General features: G+C 40.5%; 1 protein-coding gene across 2 annotated transcripts in view; it reads right to left on the bottom strand.

Moving 5' to 3' along the window:
* The window catches only part of LOC121397082 (proline-rich membrane anchor 1-like), a 48,168-nt gene extending 23,867 nt beyond the window's left edge, over positions 1-24,301 (bottom strand). The window contains exons 1-3 of one of the 2 annotated variants that reach the window (XM_041573021.1): positions 23,755-24,301; positions 20,437-20,552; positions 11,749-11,896 (exon numbers count right to left, since the gene is read on the bottom strand). In XM_041573021.1, the coding sequence (XP_041428955.1) occupies positions 11,749-11,896; positions 20,437-20,552; positions 23,755-23,758 (268 nt within the window). In that variant the 5' untranslated portion in view covers positions 23,759-24,301. Of the gene's footprint in view, positions 1-11,748; positions 11,897-20,436; positions 20,553-20,802; positions 21,473-23,754 lie in introns of those variants that run through there. The other variant, XM_041573022.1, reaches the window with a different exon arrangement.
* Between the last annotated feature and the right edge of the window lie 349 nt (positions 24,302-24,650).

Here is a 24,650-nt window from a genome sequence, read left to right on the forward strand (position 1 = left end):
CATTAATATATTTTACAGAGCATACATACAAATAATAGACATCATATGGGAATGGGAAATCAACACATAATTGTTATAACTTTTCTTGGGAATGAATAGAAATATGCAGATAAATTAAGGTCAAAATCTCTGACCATATAAAGACAGGAGACATGTAAAGCAGAAGTCTCTTCTAATATCCTTCATCATTTTAACTAGCAGTTCCATAGTCCCTTACAATATGTAGGTTTTTGACAAAGTAAAAAAAAAATATATACTGTCTATATATATATATATATATATATATATATATATATATATATATATATATATATATATATATATGTACAGATGAGTATACTTAAAATCAAAGTTGAGTCCACCAACAAAATGAGTATTGCTGGAGCTACACTGATTCATATTGGTTTAACTCAGGGATCCCCAACCTTTTGAACCCGTGAGCAACATTCAGCAGAAAAAGGAGTTGGGGAGCAACATAAGCGTGACAAATTTTCTTGGGGTGCCAAATAAGTGCTGTGATTGGCCATTTGGTAGCCCCTATGTGGATTGTCAACCTACATTGTGGCTCTGTTTGGCAGTACACCTGGTTTTTATACAACCAAAACTTGCCTCCAAGCCAGGAATTCAAAAATAAGCTCCTGCTTTGAGACCACTGGGAGCAACACCCAAGGGGTTGGAGAGCAACATGTTGCTCACGAGCTACTGGTTGGGGATCACTGGTTTAACTGAACAACCTGTTTGTCTTTAACTCCTGCTTCCTTTTTTACAGACCATCATTACAATTATACAACAGGTTTCATCTTCAAGTGCACAAATCACAGAGCTGAGAAGCTTTCTTAAGCTTTTGACACTAACCTTAATTTAAATAAATGTTATTGCTGAAGGCAGCGTTTCAAATTAAATGCTAAGGGAATTATTTCATTCTTGTACATTTAATAGTTTTGTTTAATGTCATATCAGCTTATTTCCACTTAAATAAATTGTTCCTGACCTTTAGAATGAAATCCTAGAAACAATAAAGCTTTGTTACTGCATAAGATAATCGGATATTATACACAAGTAATTTGCAAAGTCTGAAAGCTTCTTAAGCCACTAAAAATATTACATTTCTCTTGATATATTTTCTCAGAAGATAAGGCCTTGAGTGTAGATTAGCATCATTTGTAGAGAATAGATTTTCTGAAAATCATTAATTGAGAGATTTAATGGCAATAGAAATTGTGAGTTTTTTTTCTGTTGATCTAACTTTTAAGTTGACACTTAGGAGCAGATTTATGAAGGGTCGAATTTCGAAGTACAAAAAAACGTCGAAATTCGACCATCGAATTTAAAAACATCGAATTTGAATATCGAATTCAACGTTTTTACATCGAATTTGGCAATCCTATGATCGAATAAAAATCATTCGTTCGAACGATTTTAGCGTACGATCAAAGGATTTTTATTCGATGTGTAAAGACTTAGAAAAAGTTTGTAGAAGTTCCTCATAGGCTAACATAGCAATTCGTCAGGTTTAATTTGGCGAAGTTTTTTTAATGAGACAGTACTTCGATTATCAAATGGTTGAATATTCGAACGATTTTTACTTCGAATCGAAGTCTAAGTAAATTTGAAGTTGTAGTATCCCATTCGATGGTTGAAGTATCCAAAAAATTACTTTGAATTTTGATTTTTTTATACCTCGAAAATTCCCTCGAATTCACTTCGACCCTTGATAAATCTGCTCCTTAATGCAACTAGGGAACATATCGCTAGTTGTGCTCGCTTGAAAAAAGGATCTTATGGTAAAAAAAACTTGAACTAACTTCTCTTAAAGTTACCAGGGTGAGTATTTGCTGGCCTTGGTAAAATGTCACGATTGTGACCATGCATCAAAAAACACCCCTTGGCTCATGTCAGGGTCCAAAGGCTCCGCTAAGAGTTGCAGACCAAGGAGGAAGCAACCAGTCCAACACAGTTCACGGTCTCCAATGGGTTGAAGAAAAAGAATAGTCAAGTCCAGGCAAAAGAATAGTCAAGTCCAGGCAAAAGATCAATACAGGCAGCAAGGTTTCTTAGTTGATATAACAGGCCGAAGTCAAACACAGGAATCAAGAATAATAATCAGGAAATCACACCCAGGAACACAATAAGTAGAACCTATTATTGGGCAAGGTCTGCAATGTTGTAGTGTCTTATACAGTATAGGCCCATTTTCGCGCCAAAGGAGTGTGATGATGTCATGCTGATGTTGGACGCTGACGCTGCGCATTTTGACTCGCTGGCATCATGACGTTGAACACGTTTTGACTCACTGCGCCCAATCTTGACACGCTGCGCTCGAGTCACGTGGAAGACCATCTTGTCTATGGCACTGGAAAACGCTGGAACTCAGGTAAGGAGTCCTTACAGTACCCATTCCTTTTGGGGGCCCCCAGGACCACCACGATTAGGCTTTGAAGGGAACTGTTTGTGGAACTTCCCGATGAGTGTAGGAGCATGAATGTCAGACTTTTTAACCCAGGAACATTCCTCAGGACCAAACCCTCTCCATTCGACCAAGTACTGCAAGGAATCTCTGGAAATCCGGGAATCCAAAATCCTTCTTACTTCAAACTCCTGGTGGCCATCCACGAGAATAGGTGCAGGAGAGGAAGAAGACGCCGCCGAGATCATCGCTGGTTTGAGGAGGGATACATGAAAAATATTTGGAATCCGCATCTCAGGAGGCTTTTGTAGCGTGCCAGATAGCTGACATATCAGCGACTTGGTCATTGGCTGCAGACACACTAGTGAGAAACAGGTCTTGAGGAAAAGCCAGTGGATGTTGACCATAAATGCAGAAGAAGGGGGATCTTTCTGAAGAGGCATGCAGAGAATTGTTGTGAGCGAATTTGGCCCATGGAAGGAGATCTGCCCAATCGTCTTGACATAAAGAAACATGACATCTCAGAAATTGTTCAGGTGCTTAGTTAACTCACTAAGCTGCCCCGTTAGACTGAGGATGGTAAGCAGAAGAAAATTGAAGAGAGATATTAAGGGCTTTGCACAAAGATCTCCAAAAATTAGAAATAAATTGGGAACTCTATCAGACACAATTTCAAATGGAAATCCATGGAGACCAAAAATATGTTGAATGAAAAATTTTGAAAGTTCCACAGCCAAAGGTAGCTTACGTAGAGCTATAAAATGGGCCATTTTACTGAATATATCCACCACCATCCAGATGACCGTGTGCCCCAGGGAAACAGGAAGATCCACAATAAAGTCCATGGCTAAATGGGTCCAGGGTCGAGAGGGTATGGGTAAGGGCTGGAGTAATCATTTGGGAGGAGAGCGTCCTGACTTAGATGCAGCACATACAGTACCACCAGACAAGGCAAGATAGAAGCTCCATCATCTTTCAAATTCTGGGATGACCAGCCTCTTTGGAATTATGAGATTGACTGAAGACGATGCGACGGAGTGGACTGGAGGAACATACGCCACCCCGATGGGAGTATTAGAGGGTGCCAAAGATTGTGTTGACAATAACTGTGATGCCATGGAGGGGAATAAAGCATCTATAATTTTAGCTGGGGGCACAATGGGTTCTATGTCTTTGATGCAGGGATCTTCGGGAATAAAGCTTTTAGAAAGTGCATCCGCTTTTTTATTTCTAGAGCCCGGACGGAAAGTTAGAATGATATTGAAACGGGAAAAGAACAGTGTCCACAGAGCCTGTCTGGGATTTAAACGTTTGAGAGCTTGAATATATTCCAAATTCTTGTGATCTGTGAAGATTGTCACAGGAACAGTTGAACCTTCTAATACATGTCTCCATTCCTCCAGGACTAATTTGACAGTCATAAGTTCCCGATTTCCCACATTGTAATTATGTTCAGGAGGAGAGAATTTTTGGGAAAAGAAGGCACAGGGGTGTAACTTCCATCACATGGTAACCTCTGAGATAGAACTGCTCCTGCCCCAACATCAGACACATGTACTTCAATGAATAATGGAAGAAGAGGGTTGGGTGTCTGAGAATTGGAGTGGAGGAAAATGATTCTTTCAAAGTCTTAAAGGCTTCTAAGGCTTGTGGGGACCAACAGTTAAATTTCCCCCCTTTACAGTTTAGAATCAAAATTGGGGTAATTTGAGATGAGAAGCCTTTGATGAATTGTCTGTAGTAATTGGCGAAGCCAATAAATCTCTGTATGGATTTTGTACTGGTAGGAAGGGGTCAATCTTATATTGTGGAGATTTTAGCTGGGTCCATCTTGAAGCCTCTGTGGGAACCCAAAAGAGGAATCTTGGGGTTACGAAGGTGCACTTTTCTAACTTGGCAAAAAGGGCATTCCTTCTTAATCGGGAGATGACTTCACGTACTTGTAGCTGGTGTTCCTTCAGGGTCTTGGAAAAGATTAGGATGTCATCCAAGTAGACTACAACACTTTGGACTAACAGATCTTGAAAAACATCATTGACAAAAACTTGGAAAACTGTGGGCACGTTGCAGAGCCCAAAAGTTATTACGAGGTACTCGTAGTGCCCATCACGAGTTGAAAGCAATTTTCCACTCGTCGCCTTCACTGATTCGAATCAGGTTATATGCCCCCCGGAGATCCAACTTTGTGAAGAGACATGCTCCTTTATGTTGGTTGAACAATTCCGAAATGAGAGGAAGAGGGTATCAGTTTTTCGAAGTAATTTTATTTAAGCCCCAATAGTCAATGCAGGGTCTTTTTTTTCAACGAAGAAGAACCCCGCCCCAGCAGGTGATGAAGGGGGATGGATGAACCCTCTTTGGAGATTTTCCTGGATATACTGCTTCATAGCTTTTTTTGAGAAGGAGAGAGTGGATATGTATGACCCCGAGGGGGCATTGTGCCAGGCAGGAGTTCAATGGGGCAATAGTACGACCAGTGAGGAGGAAGAGTCTGTGCAGATTTGCTGAATACCCCAGAGAAATCTTGATAAGCGGGGGGAAGAGAAGGAAGATCCATGGCAACAGAAAACAATTTCAGAAGAGAGTTAGAGGGAAGGCAGTTCTGTTGGCAGAAGGGGCTCCAAGAGGATATCTAAGCTGCAAACCAATCAATGACCGGATTGTGGAGACGCAGCCAGGGCAGTCCTAGAACCACTGGCGTGGAGGGGCAGTCGATCAGAAGAAATGAAAGTCTTTCAGCGTGAAGCATGCCCACTTTGAAAGGTAACTCCAGTGAATACTTGGAAATGAGGGCAGAAGATAATGGTCTGTCATCAATTGCCAGAATTTGTAGTGGTTCAGACAAGGACTGCAGGGGTATGGCATGCTGTTTAGCAAATGCTGGATCCAGGAAGTTCCCAGCTGCACCGGAATCAAGGAATGCTTGAACGTGGATGGTCTTTGAAGAAAGTTAAATCTGTACAGGAAGGAGGAATCTGTGAGTAGCCTGGTGAGGAAGAGGATGAATTCTGCCCCCAGGTGAGCCTTCCCAAACTTACCTAGGCGTGGAAGCTGCGCATATTGACGCACTGGCGTTATGATGTTGCGCACGTTTTGACGTGCTGCTTCCAATCTTGACGAGCTGCGCATGGAAGACCTGGGTGCTGCCATCTTGTCTATGGCGCTGGAAGACGCTGGAACTCAAGTCCTTACAGCTCAACCTAATCCACTGATCTGCACAGCATCTTATAGGTTGTAGTTCTTACCTTTCCATTGCTAAACTCCATTGCAGTTCAAAACAGCCTTGACAGATGAGCATTATCCAACACATTCTCAGCAATGTAAGCCTTTCATGACCTAACTGGGTATAACAGGATTTTGTTTTTTATAATAGAAGAATATATTTCTAGCTCTTTAGATCTGCAATGACCAAAGTTTGAGACCAGCTAAAAACTATGAAAGCTTGCAAGCTCTACTATCATATGCACTAGGGCTCTGCATAGGGCCCTATCAGTTCTACAGGGACAAGTGGTAAGGAATCCACTCTGAGAATCAGAAATATAGTGGAAGACGTGCTCCTGAAGTGTCTGAGAGAAACACAGCCCAGACAGGTGAAAGACGCACCCCAATATCACTACCCTGCCTTGTTTGGTCTAGCTACCAAATCTATTACATTTTTGTAATAGAGATGATGGATAGAAGAATTAAAGTTTCAAGTAGGTTTAGGTGTATTTCATTCATACGTGTAAAGGGGTACATACAGTAGATCACTAGAAGAAGAAGGCAGAGAATGCATATTGCATGTAAATTGAATTGAAATTCGAGAGTGAGCTCTGCTCAGGCATCTGAAGGTAAGGCATGAGTGTTTAGGGCACAGGACTGATGCTATAATACAGATTGCCTAACAGTGATGGACAAGAGTAAAATTGCAAAACTGAATTCTGAGTCACAAGATAGAACACAGTTAAAAGGGCATAGTGTTTAATGCAGGAAAAGGTTGTGAATACCAACTTAGCATAAAAATAATAATTATAAACATAACAACAATAGAAATGCTTATCTATAAATAGTGAGAATGCTAAAATAACCTACAATGCAAAAAGCAAGGTGATTGAGCAAAACAAGAAAAAACAAACAGCTCTTAAACAAACTTGCTTCATCCTAAATGATGACATGATTACAAAGCACCACTGCCAGAATATAAGGACAGAAAACACTGGCTTAATTCCAAAATGCCTTTTCTGTAATAGTAATCGATCTGTGGGGGGTATGGGCCAGGTTCCAGCTATCAAATAAAATGTAAACACTTGAGAGATGGGACTATCAGCAGTTAAAGTCATATTCTATTTTAGCTTTTCAGGTGTTTGATAAGCTGTAAAGCATTAGGAGTCTGCTATCCTTGCTTAATAGCCATCGCACATATTGCTCAATGAAATGCAAAATGTAAATGAGTCTACTTCTTGCTTATGCACAAAGTGAAATATTCCCAAAAAAGTTATACGATGCAAAAACTAGTATAGAACAAAATGTTGGAGTTTGCAGATGCGTAGATAGGGTTGCCACCTGTTTTTACACCTGCTGCCCGGTTCAAGAATACCTGCCCAGTTTTCAGAAGTCTGAAAACAGGGCAAGCTTGTTACCTGCTTCTTGAGCGTTTTGGAAAATCATGGGCTGCCACGTCACTGGCCCGCCCCTTCTCATCACTGGAACATCTATTTGTGTCATTGGACCATACCTTTGCGTCATCTGCCCCACTTCTGACGTCTTTGGTACTGCTCCCTGCCCTGAGTCCAAAGGAAGAAAAGGTGGCAACCCTATGCGTAGAACAATACTTGTCTATGGTGTTACACAACCCAGAATAAAGTGCATATAAAGAACAGCCATGAGGGCAGAAATTGGTTGTTCATCATTAGGTAGGATGCACAAACCAAGGTGAGAGCCTTATGGAGCCAGATCTGATTCACTTCAATGATAAGTACATTGCATAGGACAATATCCCTTGATTTATGTCCTGGAGGGGTCATTTCCAATAGGGTGTCAGGAAGGGTGGCAAATTTAAAATGGCTCTCAGTGTGTGCTGTTGCCTAGAATAACACTGTAGCTGCAAGGCTAATCTTGGTAACTATTAGGTGCACTTGCACACTCCAAGGAATTAGAAGCTTTCTTCATAGCTATTGCTGGAATTAGGGATGCACAGAATCCAGGATTCGGTTTGGGATTTGGCCATGATTCGTCAGAATCCTTTTGCCTGACCAAACCCAAATTTGCATATGCAAATTAGGGGCGTGAAGGGAAATTGTGTGACTTTTTGTCACAAAACAAGGTAAAAAACAAGGTAAAAAATGTTTTCCTCTTCCCACCTCTAATTTGCATATGCAAATAAGAATTTGGTTTGGTATTCGGATCTTTCGAATCTTTTGCGATGGATTCGGGGGTTCGGCCGAATTCAAAATAGTGGATTCGGTGCATCCCTAGCTGGAATATAGATATAGAATAGACTGGGCCCTGAGCTGAAAGCTCCCTCAGTCATAATTAGGGCTCTTACTCACTCACTCAGGCGCGTGTAGGCGCCGAACGCAGGAAAAATGCAGCATGTTGCGTCTGAACCTGCATTCGGCGCCTACACGCGCCTGAGTGAGTACAGCCCCATTTGAAATAATGACTTGCGTCTATTCCTGCGCTCCCCTGCGGCTGAACGCCAAAAAACGGAACGCAGGGGAGCGCAGGTCAAAACGCCAGTGAGTAAGAGCCCTTAGGTGGGCATTGTGGATAGTGGAATCTCCCCAAGAGTGTGTCACAGTGAGTGTTGGACTTTTCCACGGCTACACAATTAGAAGGGGACTGTCCAGTGGAATTCCAGTGGAATAGTCTGGGCGCAAGAGTGAGCTTGCAAGCTGGGAGCATACCCAATTCAAATGTTTTATCACTGGAAATTCACACTGACACCATTATGAAGGTAAAATATTCCAGTCACACTGCCCTTAAACTTGAAATCATTGCTATTGTAATGTACAGTGAGAATGAAAAATTAGAGAGACACTAGGGGGCAGATGTATCAAGGGTCGATATCGAGGGTTAATTAACCCTCGATATTCGACTGCCGAATTAAAATCCTTCAACTTTGAATATCGAAGTCGAAGGATTTTGCGCAATTCGTTCAATCGAACGATCGAAGGAATAATCATTCGATACGAAAGATTTTAATCCATCGATCTAAGGATTATCCTTCGATCAGAAAATTGTTAGCAAGTCTATGAGGACCTTCCCCATAGGCTAACATTGGCCTTGGTAGGTTTTAGGTGGTGAACTAGGGGGTCAAAGAAATTTTTAAAGAGACAGTACTTTGATTATCGAATGGTTGAATAGTCGAATGATTTTTAGTTCGAATCGTTCGATTCGAAGGTCGTAGTCAAAGGTCGAAGTAGCCAATTCGATGGTCGAAGTAGCCAAACGAAACATTCGAAATTCAAACTATTTTTCCTCTATTCCTTCACTCGAACTTAGTGAATGGGCCCCCAAGTGGCATATATCCTAAACAGACAATATTGCTTAATATCTTCCAGGAGAGATGTGCTTAGCTAATGCCTGTGCTAACATAGAACTATGGTACCAATTGGTATAGGATGTAAGAACAATATCAGAGGTGTCCCTGACATGAATAGAGCAATTTGCAAACTGGCTGGTCACATTACCCCCTTCACCATCAGGTAATTCTGCCTCTTGGCTTCTTATAGGGCAAAAAAAGATGGAGCTCATTTGGATGCTTATAAAGACCAAAACATGGCACCAAATTGTCTGTAGCTGTGGGCACTTTGGTGACACATTTTATGGTTACTAAAATATACAGTGCAGTACCCAAAGTAACTCTGTCTGCCACTATCCTAAAGGGATTATACATGATAAAGCATACCTCCCAACATTTTGGAAGTAAAATGAGGGACAAAAATTTTTTTTGCACGTAGTGCAGCAAATGTTTTTTGACCACACCCCTTTCTGTGGCCAACCCCCTAATTACCATGTTCATTTTACAAAATTTGGCAGGTTATGAGAGTTTGAAAATATTTCTCCTTATCTAAACTGTTTTTGTTTGTGTCTCAAAATTGTTACAAAGTATCTTATTTGCACCTGTTAGCTGTTCTGTGCTCTATGCTAAAAGCCAATTAAGTGAGAAACTTTGTTTCTTGTTCTGGTTTTTCAGTGCAGAGAAAATAGGGATTTCCCAGTACAAATGAGGGACTGCAGGTTGAGATGTCAAAAGAGGGACTGTCCCTCTGAAAAAGGGACAGTTGAGAGGTATGGATAAAGTAGAGTATGTGAGCTAGAAATAAATACACAGGAGAATATTCAATATATAAATAAATATATATATATATATATATATATATATATATATATATATATATATATATATATTTGTTTTTTTTTTTTGTTTGTTTTTTTTTTACTTAATATTTCCATTAGTCAAACTCAGAATGAAAATAAAGATTAAATGAATACAAGTCCTTCAATAATTAAGGGCATCTTTAGTTTCAATTTTAAATTTCCCTGAGTAAAAATGCTAAATATTTATATAAAACTGATTTAAGTCACTGTAAACAGATAAACAATAAAATAATAAAACAAATTAAACATTATCCCCACTGTTTATAAAAGCTTTCTGTCAAAACTGTTCAGTATTGGGACAGTTTTTGTTCTTCATGCTTTGATAGAATGCAGTAACATTATTGCAATCTCCATGGGAAAAAAAATACATTGTCTCCAGAGTGAATCAGTCCATATCAGTCTATATGTAGATAAAATGCCCTAGTCCATTACTCACAATTTTCCAGCCTAATTGACAATAAGTGCTGGGCTATTTTTGTTCTGGTTGCACGCCACAGGTTCCCTAAAGGAAAAACTGCATTTTTGGATCGTATGCTATGATTTAAAATACATTGCTTCAAATGAAGGAAAAAAAACCAATGGATGCAAAATATTCCTAGATTCAGGGGGTTATTTGTTAAAGGTTGAGTTATGCTTTTCCTGAAAAATTCGAGTTTTCAAAGGTAGTTTCAGTAAAAATTAAAATTTTCGAGTAACCTGTCCTGGCCATGTAGAAGTCGATAGCAGATGTTTGTAGCCCTTATGATGTTTGGGGTTTTTCTGTGGTTTTAGCTCAAAGACTGAGTGATTTGGGGTTTTTTTTCGTGGATAATTCAATCAATTTGTGTGTTTCAGTTTTTCACCCCGATTGCACTGATTCGAGTTTTTAATAGATAAAAAAAAATTCCAGTTGTGAGTTTATTCAATGTATAAAAAACCTCACAAACTGGACCTTGGATAATAACCCCCTTAATAGGAAGGCAAATGAAAATGAACTTTTAAACTTAAAAATCTGATCATTCTAGCCACAAATTACAAATTTCATTAAAGTAATAATGAAAAAGGTAAGCAAATTCTTATAAGTTTGCCAGTTTCCACAAAATATTGATATAGGACACAATTTCTCATGCATGTATTGTAATCTGCAAGATTACAAGATCTGGAGCCACCACAAGATTTAAAGTGTAATTTACTTACCAGGCAAAGTGCACAATTGGCCATGCTCATTTGTCCTAAATGCTGCTTCTTTTGTTCACATGAACTAATTGAGATTGGGCATCAAGTGGCGTCTATTACAATTGTGCCCAATTAATTAAAACAAATGCAATTGCTAGTGCCTGCTTTTGTGAACCGGACTTCAGTTGTGTTCGAAATTTGGTGCATTAAGTAAGCATTGCTTAAAATATCATTAGCATGTGATTTTTTTTGGCACAATTTTTATATAACATCAAGTTTCTAGTATAAGGTGATTGCTATATTTAGTAGTTTGTTGTCTTCACTGACATTTTTTACACTCCATCATGACACACTTTCAGAATTAAATGTCAAATTACCATCAAAAATATAATATGATAATGAACATACAGAGCTTTCATTATACAGGGAATATTGTATTATATCTGTCACATTAATGTCAGAGAACTTTGATGTAAAAGAGTAAAACATATATGGAAACTTAATTGATGCTGATACATCTCTACAGCACTTAATTCCACTTCATGGACAAAGCACCAATCAATATTGTCAGTGATATGCACAGTGACGACACATGTGCCATTCATTTGCCAGTTAATCACATGTATCAAAAGGGATATACACTTCCTGTTACAAGAAGTCACCTTGGAGTTATGTGATCTATATAAAGCACATGGTCATGGAACTACTTGCTGATTTCTAATATTACATATTTAACAGCAGGGGTCTATTTCACTTCATTGAAATCACTAACACCCAATTACAAGGATATAATGTAACTTTTATTAAACATAAAAATCACTCACTGGGTGGGTGAAGTCTTGGAGGAGGGGGTGGTGGCGGAGGAGGTGGCAGCAATGGTGGGGGTCTGCAGGGACATGATTTTTGGCACCCACTGGGAAGGCTCTCAGCTGTGGATCTGGAACATGTTCTCTGGAGTTCTGACTGAGCAATCTAGAAAAATAAAAATACAAATTATTGATCAATGAAGATATCAGTAGATATGTATTTGCTAACTTGGTACTAAGTCATAAGGCTGTTTCTTGAAACGAATAGTCTGCCAGTACAACTACTTCAGGGCAAAGTCCTGCATTAGTAACTTGTGTGCAAGTTGCAGCAAATTATGTTTTGCAGAAACTGCAGTGTGGGTAAAAGAACAAGTCAATTTGCATGCATTTATATGCTTACCACTGCCCCATACAGTATGAACATAATAGTAATCATCATTCAGAAGGGTCTGTTATAAACATCCCACAAACAGTTTATTCTGAAGGTTTTTCCGGTATCCTGTTGGTAGGCTCTTTTTAGTATAGGTATGGGTTGTATAATGCAGAATGCTTGGTACCTGGGGTTTTTCATATAAGGGGTCTTGCTGCAATGCAGTAACCATGCCTTAACGTGATACTAACCCTCGATATTCAAACGTCGAAGTAAAATCCTTCAACTTCGAATATCGAAGTCGAAGGATTTGCCGCATTTAGTACGATCGAACGACCGAAGGAAAAATCGTTTTAAGTCCTTCCGAAGGATTTTAATCGATGGATCAAACGATTTTCATTCGATCACAAATTCGCTAGAAAGCCTATGGGGACCTTCCCCATAGGCTAACATTGATGTTCGGTAGGTTTTAGGTGGTCGAAGTTTTTTTTAAAGAGACAGTACTTCGACGATCGAATGGTCGAATAGTCAAACGATTTTTAGTTTGAAACGTTCGATTCGAAGTCGAAGTTGTAGTCGAAGGTCAAAGTAGCCATTTCGATGGTCGAAGTAGCCAATAAAATACTTCGAAATGCAAAGTATTTTTTATTCTAATCCTTCACTCGAGCTAAGTAAATGTGCCCCTAAAAGTTACCTATAGGTCATTTTGATCGTTTTTTGCTGATAGTTCTGCTTTTGTAAGTAATTGTCACTTGAAGTTCCTAAACCTGACAGTTTTGCCAACCTGACTGTCCCTTCTTAACCTGTCAGTTAGAGTTTCTAATGCTAACCGACTACTGCTGCACAAATATGGCAGCCCCCTTATACAGGAACATGGGGGTAAGAAAGTTAATGTAAAAGCATCAGACAGATACTTTTATGGCAAGATTATAAATAGCATTCAAATAAAATGTTATGATAGATAATAAAAAAGGTTATTTTCTGATGTCAGTATCTCTTTAAGTCTACTAATATTGATTTAAACATTACAAAAAAAACATAGGGGCTCATGTACAATGTTAGGGAGGAGGCAAGATGGAAGTTGGACTTTGAAACTGGGCAGTATTTATTTTATAGGCACCCAAGGGCCCATCCCTATTGCAGCAGAAATAAAAATGTATAATTCCATTATGCCATAATAATGCCACATGCCATTTAAGTAGATCGGGCAGGGACAGAATGTTTTACTGCTACCTATTGGCAACAGGATCTATGGCCTAAGAACCCATGTAAAAATAATCTACTGTATTAATTTGTGTGTGGTGAAGCCTTCAGTGTGTGTTCGGTTTAACAGTTACATTTGGTGCAACAAACAGTCTCAAGCTTTAATAAAAGCAAGGTTTATACCTGCATCACTTTGGCACTGATCACTTAACAAGTGACAAAGTGCTCTCTTAGGGCCATAATCATCAAAGAATGAAACCAGAGCTCACCACATTCCACCAGAGGCATGTTCTTCCACTCTGTTCAAGTGTAGGGGATTTTATGGGCATATTAAGGATGAAAGTGAAAGTGAAAATATGCTCATAATCAAGTAGAGTGTGGTGAAATGTGATCTGTGTTTCACTATTTTGATAAATATGCCCCGAAGAATAAGATTTTTTTGCTATGTGCAAGTTAATCCAGTTTACTACCCCTTTATTATTAGTACTATTATTATATTATTATTAGTACTTTTAACATCATTCCACTACACACTGCAAAAAATTATTTTAGAGGATATTACATAAAAATGGTCTAAATAAAATTGCATTTGAAGTTTTCTAGCTTGATCCTAGGTCTCTAAGGGTAGAACTACGTCGCGTGGCGTCACATCGGACCTAAATAACCCATTTAGTTCTACCCTAATTGTCCTGAAAATGGAATAGGCTTATGGGAAAGCAGACGAGGGTCAATTAGGAGAGTAACGATTAGACCAACAACCACTGTGAGATTGCAGTGTTGCAAAAACCAGCATAGTTCAGAATCCATTTAGACAGCAGCGAGCGGGCTGATTTTACTAGTATTAATATTATTACTATTATGCTTTATTTATTTAGCTTTGACCTATTCCCTATCAATCTCTGCTTCAATAAAGCTTACAAACTAAGGTTCCTAACATATTCACATCACATACGGTAGTGATTTGTGAAAGTACACATGAGACTGTCAGCACCTGTTCTAGTTCCAGTCCAGACAGATTTTTGTATAAAATATACTTTTCTACAGGGCAGATGTTCTATTGGGCTGTGCTATTAAACAGATTTTTATGCACCCTTGAAAAACAGGAGTCTGACAGCTACAGCAGAGAGTTTTATGTTCCTGACAACAGGTGTGTGTGGCACTGGCAGTGGCGGATTAACACTACCTGAGGCCCCTAGGCTACACTTTCCACAGGGGCCCGCCCCCGGCCCAACCCCGGTATACGCCCACATACCCACGACCTCCATATTGAAAAGGCACAGAATGACCAACTCTCTCTCTACGCCTTGGTCTCTCTTCCTTCTCTACGCCTGTGTCTCTCTCTCTCTCTACGCCTAAGTCTCTCTCTCTCTATTCTCTATGCCTGGTTCTCTCTCTCTCTCTATTCCTGTGTGTCTCTCTCCCCCTCTTTAGCTGTCTCTCTCTCTTTTGTTTGTGTCCCCCTGTCCTATGGTGTCAGTGAAGCCTCTCTCTCTCTCTCTCTCTCTCTCTCTCTCTCTCTCTCTCTCTCTCTCTCTCTCTCTCTCTCTCTCTCTCTCTCTGTACCCCCTTCCCTACCCCAGGCTCAGGGCTCAGTTATAGTGGGGGGGGGGGAAGAGAGGGTTGTAGGCAGGGGAGATCCATGTGAGAAGCCAAAGTGCTGTTGGTCAGTCGCTACTCACAGAACTGCTGCCACCCCTCAGGCTGAGCAGGGCTTTCCTGGGGCCACTGTCACATTGCTTGGTGCAGGTTCCCGGAGGAAGCAGCCAGGGGATGGGGCAGCTCGGGCCAGTGGTTGTGATCCTGCCCCATGTTCTCCTCATCTCCCCATGTTCCCAACAGCTTCTTTTGGTCTCTCTCAGTGGACCGACTCACCTACCCACATCGAGGGTCATGCTCTCGACCTTATATTCTGCCACTCATGCTGCCCATCCAACTTAATTAACTCTCCCTACCCTCTGTCTGACCATCATCTACTGTCCTTTCAGATACTGCTTTCACCTGCACCTTCACAACCATCTCTCTCTACCCACACGTACAGAAACCTTAATGCCTTTGAACCACAACAATTATCAACAGTATCAGCACAATCCATATCTCATATTAATACCCTCTCCTGTCCCAATATGGCAGCTTCTCTCTACAACGATGCCCTTTCAACAGCACTTGACTCCCTTGCACCTTCTACCACTCGTCACAGCCGGCCAGCTAGACCCCAACCCTGTCACACTAGTGTAACACGGTACCTCAGAAGATGTAGTAGATCAGCTGAGCGACGGTGGAGAAAGTCACGAACTGACCCTGACTTCATCCACTTCAAATTCATGCTCTCCTGCTATAACCGAGCTCTATCATTAGCCAAAGAACAATACTTCTCTTATCTAATATCTACTATGTCCTCCAAACCACAGCAGCTGTTTGCCACATTTAACTCACTCCTATGCCCCCCTCCACCTCCTCCACCTATTAATGTTACCGCCCAAGACCTTGCTCATTTCTTTAATGAAAAAATCGATCTCATTAGGCTGAGCATACCGTCCGACAACAATCTCAGACCAACGTGCAGTCCACTCACATCTACTTTGCACTCCTTCACCCCTGCAACTCTAGATGAAGTTAGCAAACTTCTAGCCAGCTCAAAACCCACCACCTGCTCCCTTGACCCCATACCCTCTCGCCTTCTCCACCCAATCTCTGATACACTCTCTCCTGCACTTACCCACCTATTCAATCTTTCACTCTCTACTGGTACCTTTCCATCATTATACAAACAAGCACTAATCACTCCTATCCTCAAAAAACCTTCCCTTGATCCCAGCTCTCCCACTAACTATCGACCGGTCTCCCTTCTTCCATTCGCATCCAAATTACTAGAAAGGCTTGTATACAAACGCCTGATCCAGCATCTCACTCACAACTCCCTTCTTGACCCATTGCAATCTGGCTTCCGCCCATCACACTCAACTGAAACTGCACTCACCAAAGTAACCAATGATCTTCTATTGGCAAAGTCTAAAGGTCATTATTCCATTCTAATCCTTCTAGATCTCTCTGCAGCCTTTGACACAGTTGACCACACACTCCTCCTTGACATTCTACACTCAGCTGGCATTCGGGACACTGCTCTTTCATGGTTTACATCTTATCTGTCTGACCGTTCCTTTAAAGTTTCCTTCTCTAACTCTACTTCTACTACTTTCCCACTCTCTGTTGGAGTTCCTCAAGGCTCTGTTCTTGGCCCCCTGCTGTTCTCGCTCTATACAACTTCACTAGGGAAACTCATTTAGTCATTTGGACTTCAGTATCCCTCAGATATCACTCACCGTAAACAACACCACCTTTCATTCCACCACACAGGCACGCTGCCTAGGAGTCATCTTAGACTCTCATCTGTCTTTTTCACCACACATTCAAACACTTGCAAAATCTTGCCGTATTCAACTGCACAACATTGCTCGAATACGACCCTATCTCAGTTCAGAATCAACTCAGAAAAACACTGATTCAGTCTCTCATCATCTCCCGCCTTGATTACTGCAACTTACTCCTCACAGGTATTCCAACAAGTCACCTTTCACAACTCCAATCTATTCTAAACGCGGCCTCTAGACTCATTCATCTAGCTCGCCGCTCAACATCAGCTGCTCCCATATGTATGTCCCTTCACTGGCTCCCAATCTCTTCTAGAATCAAATTCAAATTACTTACACTCACATTCAAGGCCCTTAATAATGAAACCCCTCCCTATATTTCATCTCTAATCTCCAAATACACTCCTTCACGAAACCTACACTCTGCTTCTGATCTTCGCCTCACTTCTCCTCTGGTCACTTCTGCCCATTCTCGTCTACAAGACTTCTCTCGGGCTTCTGCTTTTCTCTGGAACTCTCTGCCACAAGCTGTCAGACTTTCTCCTTCCTTCCAAACTTTCAAGCGCTCCTTAAAGACCCATATGTTTAAAGAGGCCTATTCGATGTACCTTAATTAATCTGTATCAAAAATGACAAAGTGTTTATACAATCCTAATGTCTCAATTGTACCCTAACCTTTTAGTTTGTAAACCCTATTGTACTCTGTAATCCTTGTCTGTTATCCACCATTTATTCCCTGTTTGCTATAACTGCAGTAAAGCACTGCGTATCTTGACAGCGCTATATAAATAAATGATGATGATGATGATGATGATGATCTTCCTCCTGCATAGCCGATCCACGCTCTAGCCTATCCGCAACTCCTGGCAACTCCTGGCACCCACACATTCTGAGCTCCTGCTGTCAGGCCCAGGGTCCGGCTGCCACTGGAAAGCCTAGGCGCTGCTGGATAGTCCAGGAGGAGCCATGGGGAGAGCACAGACCAGGCTCGTACCAGTGCAAAGTCTCATCTCGCGAGACTTGTGATGTCACGGCCACTAACCCCATTTAAACTTCTGGCAGGTCTACCAGTAGGTAGGTCCGCAATCAATGTCCTGGGCTGCCCTGAACTACAGCCAGATGGTGCAGACAGTGGACACACTGAGCGGTGACATTTTTTTTTAAAAAATTGCAAAAAAACCTATGGGCCCCTGACCACTATGGGCCCCTAGGCTACAGCCTAGGATAGCCTAGGTATTAATCCGCCACTGGGCACTGGCTTGGGCTGCAAAAGCTTCTATTTCACAAATGTCCTTTAAACAACAGTGTTGTCAACAATCTTTTGGTCATCTCATATGTCAAAATCCTCCCCCCCCACATGGCTGTGCATTTAGTTTTGCTACAAAAAAAATATTTTAGCAAAGCACAGACCTGACACTTTTTTTCTGTTGATCCCAATCCTCTGGGTGTTGAGCCAGGTATGGGTGAGGCATTTGCAATACTGGGGTTCAGCTCAGCTCTGAATGCGAGGGGAAAACTGATTTCTGAACTCAGCAGTGCTGCCTTACTTACTTACTTACTTACTTACTTACTCACAGGCAGTGCACACGTCCCACTCAGACACAGTTTTGAGCACATGTCAAATGGCAACATGTCCAACCAAATGGTTTGTGGAAGTGGGATCTGAAAAGTTCCACACTTGCCACTGACTCAATATATATTGAGCAATCTTTTGGACACGATTTACTTCTTGACCAGTTAACTCTGCTGGGATTTCACCAAAGCCTGATCTTCCAAACCCCTTCCCATTCTTGCACCGATGATCATCATTTCTGACATTTTCTAACTTGTCTGGGAATATTGGTGTACATGTCACTAGCACAACTACACCTCTAGCCTAAATTTTAAGTCATGCAATGCCAAATACATTTAGGTCAACAATTGCTAACAAATCATTCTGAAGGTCTAATAGGTGTGGGCCCTGCTATAGCATGGAATTTCAATGAGTCTCCTGTCAGGATCCAGATAACCTTGGATTTTATTATAAAGGATCTCTCTGAATGCTCTTCTAATGAATTCTTTTAATTAATATATATAGCCTACACTGACAGATAAACAGTAGGTGATAGATTTTTTTTGTAAACAAAACAAAGTAATAGATTTCAACTGTAGGTTTTCTAAATGATAATGTTAAATCCAGACAGAAACATATAAAGCATGCAACACTTATCCGCTAACATGAGTAGCCATACAGCACACACTTTGGCTTATTTAATCCACCCTATAGGGTATGTATGGTATATGTGACTGGTTTTAGAGAGCTTTTATGGGAACATAAAAAGAATAAGGGCTCTGTTAACTGGTGGTGCTTACACTTAAGGATAGCTGTTGACCAGGTGGAAATTCTCTCTAGCATGCATAAATGTAGGTAGAGTACAATGATGATATAGGGTGGCTTATTTATTGAAAGGTTACCATTTGCTATATATTCATATATTATTATAAGGAATTAGTGAAATGCCTTCTATTAACCCCCCCACCCCCATGTTCATATTGAATAATATAGAGCAAAGCTGATAAATAAAAAAAAGTTTTCACAGCAAGTCTTTACAGACCAAAAATATTACCCCTGACCCAGCAAGTGGATTTGTTTCTCCTTCATTCCTCCAATCAAATGAGTTATACTGGGTGCTATAATCCAGAAACAGTTTAGTTATGGTGGCCATACATGGTAAGATTTTGTCATTCTCTGGAGACCATTTGTATCAATTAACAATTATTTTGATATTTGACATTGTGTATAGGAAAACACAGCACTGGGTTTAGTACTAGTGTTGCACAGCCATGCATGCATAAGCATATTTTTTATCATAAAACAGCTACAAAATTACAAATTTTACCTTTTATGTTTCTATTGCAGCAAGATTATGTTTTCACATTTTTAAATGCATGAATGGGACAATTTTTACCACTGTTTTTTTTTCTTCATTTGTGGACAGGTGCAGTCAAGGATTTCTGTTCTTTTTCTGTGCCATCATCAGTAAGACATGAACGTTTGTTTACTTCAAAAGTGACATCACCCACACATGTGTACTAAACATTTGTTAAACAACAAATGCCTTCACCTCCACTGACATTTCATTATTTCTAGACTCTTCTGATTGATTTCCAGGGCCATATTATAATTTTTCCATCATTCACAAGCCTTTAATAAGTTTATCAGAGCATTCTGAAATTGGGCATTTGGCAGCACAAAATCTTACTGTATGGCTACTTTTACAGGGCTGCAGGGTGGACATTTCCTTTTGATACTGTATATCTCTTCTTGGAAAACTGCTTAAAATGATTTTTTCCAGATTACTATATTGTAGTTTTGCTTGGTCGGCATAAAAATAGAGTTAATCTAGTGGTATATGCTTTTGTGTCTAATCACCCCCCCCCCCAACCATGAAATAACAGTTTGCTCCTTCTTTGGAGGATGAGGATTTGATTATGATCTGTAAACCAAAGAGGCCATTAACATAAGGCAGGCATCAAGGGTAAATTAGAATTCTAGGGCAGATGGGCTTTGATCTCTTGGTTACAGTAGGCTGGGGAGTCCTTCAGTAAATACACAGATCACAGGCAATAAGGAACTCCTTTTCCACCCTGCTTAGAATGCAGAAAGTTTCAATTTAAATAATGCAACATGCTTACAAGAGCAGACTGAATCCATTTCTATACAACAAACATTGTGGAATTAAAATTCCCTACCTCTATAATAATCCAATATACCAGATGACTTACCTGAATGAGTCCAAGCAAGGGTAGAGTAAAACAATGAAGCAGGAGAGTAAAAGAACCGGTTAGCAACGATCCCCTGATCTGCATTACTCCTCTAGCACTGTTCAAACCCATGGTAACTAAACAGGGGGCAGAAAGAGAGAAGAGTGAAGAAAGCATGGATCCACTACATTATCAGCATAACAACTGAAAGGTTCTACAAATGGCTATATTTTGATTCATATTTTTAGTTAAATATATATGTAGTCTACTATAAAAATTCCTGGACATAAATCAGAATAAAAGAAAATGCCGATTGATGAGGATGGAAATTTTTCAAGGCATCACTAGCGTTAAAAGACATTGCAGATAACAGTTTCCAAAGTTTACCTGCCCAGCAGGTCTTTCTGTCCCGCTCCTCCTTTAAGAGATGAGATGATGATGATGCTGCAGAGTTCTTTGCGGTGGTAAACACAGTGTAAGCAAATTCCCTCACAGCCAGAGATGGAGCAGAGGAAAAGCAATCCTCCCCCCAATGGGGACAGCACTCCTATTGTGATGGTACATTGTGGCACTGAGTGACACTAGGATTTCTGCTTTATAAATATGCTTGTGTCAACTTTGACTTATTTCCCTTCTGCACATTTCAGCGGGGGGAGACTTGGTTCTTCTTGTTGGCTCCTGAGATGCTTCTCACAAATGTAATTTAACCCTTAACACAGCAATGAAAGTTTACGAGGGGAGGAAAAAGGGGCTGTCTGACTGGTAGTGACAGCAGAATTAATTAATCTCTCTGGCACACGTTCCCTTCTGTCACCCTCACACTTCCGTTGTCTATAATCACGGGGCTTAAGAATCCACAAGGCTAAAAATTAAATACCTCTTCTGCTGCAGAACCTCTGCCAAACTTGACATATTGGTCACATTTGAATGCACTCAGCTTTATGAAGAATATAATAAAGCCAGCACCTAAAGCTTTTGTAATACCTACATATTACATGGTGGAATTTCGTTTTTAAAAATGTTTTGTTTATCCACCATTTGAACCGCTGTCCAGACTATTCAAGCCCAGTAAAAAATGTACATAGAGAAGTAGGACTATATAAATAAAGAGATGCCTACAGTATATACGTATTGTCATATATATGTACAGCGGGCCAGCCTAAAGGAAAATGGACAGGAAAGAAAAAATAAAAACACAGAGTAGGGTTGCAATTAACTAGTCAAATTATTCCCCTAGTCTATCTTTTTTTTATTGCACAATGCCTATAGCCCAAATCCCAATTAAAAAATGTTTAGATTTGCAGCTATGAGATGTCTCTGGAATTTACAACTCGGACAAGAAAAGTGTGAAATAATTGCATCGGATTTAGCATAGCAAAATGTCTCATTACCGAGGCATTTTTTCCCTTTGATAAAAATAGCTTTTCAGCTTCAGCACACTTTGATACATATGATTTGTTGCATTCCAATTATTTTCAAAATGTTTGCCTTTCTAGTATAGAAAGTACAAATGGTGCAGAATTCTCATCTCCCCTTGACCCGTTGCTGTGCGAGAAGTTAGTTAAGCTCAGAAATTTCTGAACTGGAACAACAGTTCCACGGTTTAAAATTCGGTGTTTTTTTAAATGGAACTACCTTTGAGTTAGGTGGCAGGGAGTATCTGAAATTAAGCTGTCATTTTGAAACTTGGGGATAGTTAAAACTGTGCTTCTATCACTATGAAACATATTAGAAAAGCGAGTTGACCCTTCCAGTATATAAATTCGACAATTCTGTATATGGAAAGCCACAGATAAATCTATTGTTGGCTTGGCCCCCCGCTTTAGAAAAAATGAACCACTGTGAATAATGTTTCAGTTTTGTAGAGTCAAATATGCATTTATAGCAAGGGGATATAAAGGGTCTTTTCAAAACCTCTGCATCGACTCTGTTCATTTGTAAGGCAGATACATTGAAACCTTTACTAAGGTCCCATTAGTTCATGAGTTAATGTTTAATAAGCAGGCAGCCTTTGTTATTGGTGGTACAAGTCAATCACATTACAATGCTGAACATCAAGGATGGTCTTATAGCCGTGAGCTACAACTCCCAGCATCCTCAGCTAGCTTAAAACTATATGATGTAGCTAAAATGCTAGGGGACACCCCAGCCATGTATGAGCACTTAATACTATAAACATTAAACTCCTGCTGCACAAAGCTGTGATTACTAGCCGTTTTCTTTTTGAATCAAGTCATGAAACAGAAGTTTTGCAGACTCTGTTGGAATACACTTTCCCACCACCACTTTTCTAAGACAGACAAAAGTAAGTTGTATAGCTATATGGATATATAATGATAATTGTTTGGCTATAACTCAGGGAATCTCTGGCCCACTCAGAAACAAGTACGCCTGATACAATGCAGCTCATGGCACTTATCATACAGCATGTGATGAGCTAAAGTATAGACAAGTTGCATGATGATGATGTGTGGCAACAGAAATTAAACAGAACATAATGCATGGTGGAGGGTTAACCATTTTAGTAATATACATCTCTTCTGATGTGATATGGCCATTAGCATTTTGCTGTGCTGGCCACAGGGGTCATAAAGAAATGCTGTTACTTTGTTTGAACTAAAATGAATCATGCACTTGATTACTAAACAGGAGATTTTTCAGCTGCAAAGAAACTTTTTGTGTGTACTACTTTAAGACTCACACACTTGCTAAAGCTACGCACCTTCCACACAAATACAGACTTTTCATAGATATATTCCACCATGAAAAGCAAATGATAATATGAATAGACAGCCATACCTCCCTGTAGACACTGCTCAAAGGGTCAGCTGGGGAAAATACTGGGACTGTCCTACCTGGTTATTGGGAACCTACAACACTACTCCATCCCCCCAAGAGCTTATTATCAATAAGATAATACAACCTTGCAGTAGCAAAAAAAGACCTCAAGTTTTCATTATTCTGAGTGAAGCTTGAAAACCCTTGGCGTATTGATAAAAAAAAAACATATATATACGTGGGTTCACTTTTCTGTTACTGTTTCATATGGGAATTCAGAACAGAGGGGGTGAATTCCTTTGCACCTTTGAATAATGAGTATGACAGTAGCTGCCCAACTGCACTATGCTGAGGAAAATCAATGGTTATTTCTAGGCTTGGAATTAAACAGTAGGTCCAGAGGCCACACCTCATCAAGAAACCTGCTCTGTTTAATCAAACAGCAACTTTGTAAGTAACAGCATTTCATGTGACACTCGGGAGTCCCCCTGTCCTACTCAGCATGAGAAACCAGCCTAAATCCATGAGCGGTCAGTATGATTTCCTTTTAAGGTATCTTACCCATGCAGATGTTGTGGCGCCTGGAGAGCTCCTGCTCACATGTTCTTTCTCCACCGAGGTCAGGTTCCTGGCTCCTTCCCTCTCCTCAGGGGAAAGTTGGCAATAAAGGGGGAGGTTCCGAGTAACCTCCCAGGTCCGATTCCTCCCCTGGTATTGATTAAATCTCCCATGGTTCAACCTGGCCCGAGTTCGGCAGCATTTTGCGACAGACGGATCTCTTGCGCTTTAGTGAGCGCCGTGCGCCGGGATAATTCAGAGCGCAGCAGTTTCACAAGCAGTTGTGATCCCCAGTGCAGAGACAGGGTGCTATTCCTCCCAAGCACATCTTTCATTCCAGCAAACTGCCCTATAATGACAGCTGCAAATAAAATGCCACTAATCAGAACTACAGCGCAGCAGATCCCAATGAGCAAAGCAAGAGAAATGCAGAACTAGTAGCTGGGAGCTCTCCTCCCTGACTGCAATCCATCCTCAGCATGCTGCAGTGATTTTTTTCATCCCCATCTAGCGAGTCCATTGTGTATTTGGCACTCAATGTTATTTTATGATTCCATTCTCTAATGCCACATGACCCTGGGTAGGTGGAGGGAAGGAGGGGGAATAAATGCACTGAGTCAAATGCACATGTTCCTTGGCAGTGGTGTGTGAATTCCAACGGGGGGATCAGGAATTCTGCATGAGAAAGGGGGTTCTGTGCATCTGGGGGTTCAGACTTAGAACTTCATTGGGATTTCTTAACAAATCATTCAGTCATGGAAAGGACCTGGCACTTCTATGCAATGTTGCTGTGGTGTGCAGTTCTACCTTTAAAGCACAAAAATATATATATACTGTATATATTTAGTCAAGAAGTTATATACAGTAGCCAAGTACCATGAACCCCCAGTCCAAGGATT

The sequence above is a fragment of the Xenopus laevis genome, chromosome 8L (genome assembly GCF_017654675.1).
Source record: "Xenopus laevis strain J_2021 chromosome 8L, Xenopus_laevis_v10.1, whole genome shotgun sequence".
Taxonomy (NCBI): Eukaryota; Metazoa; Chordata; class Amphibia; order Anura; family Pipidae; genus Xenopus; species Xenopus laevis.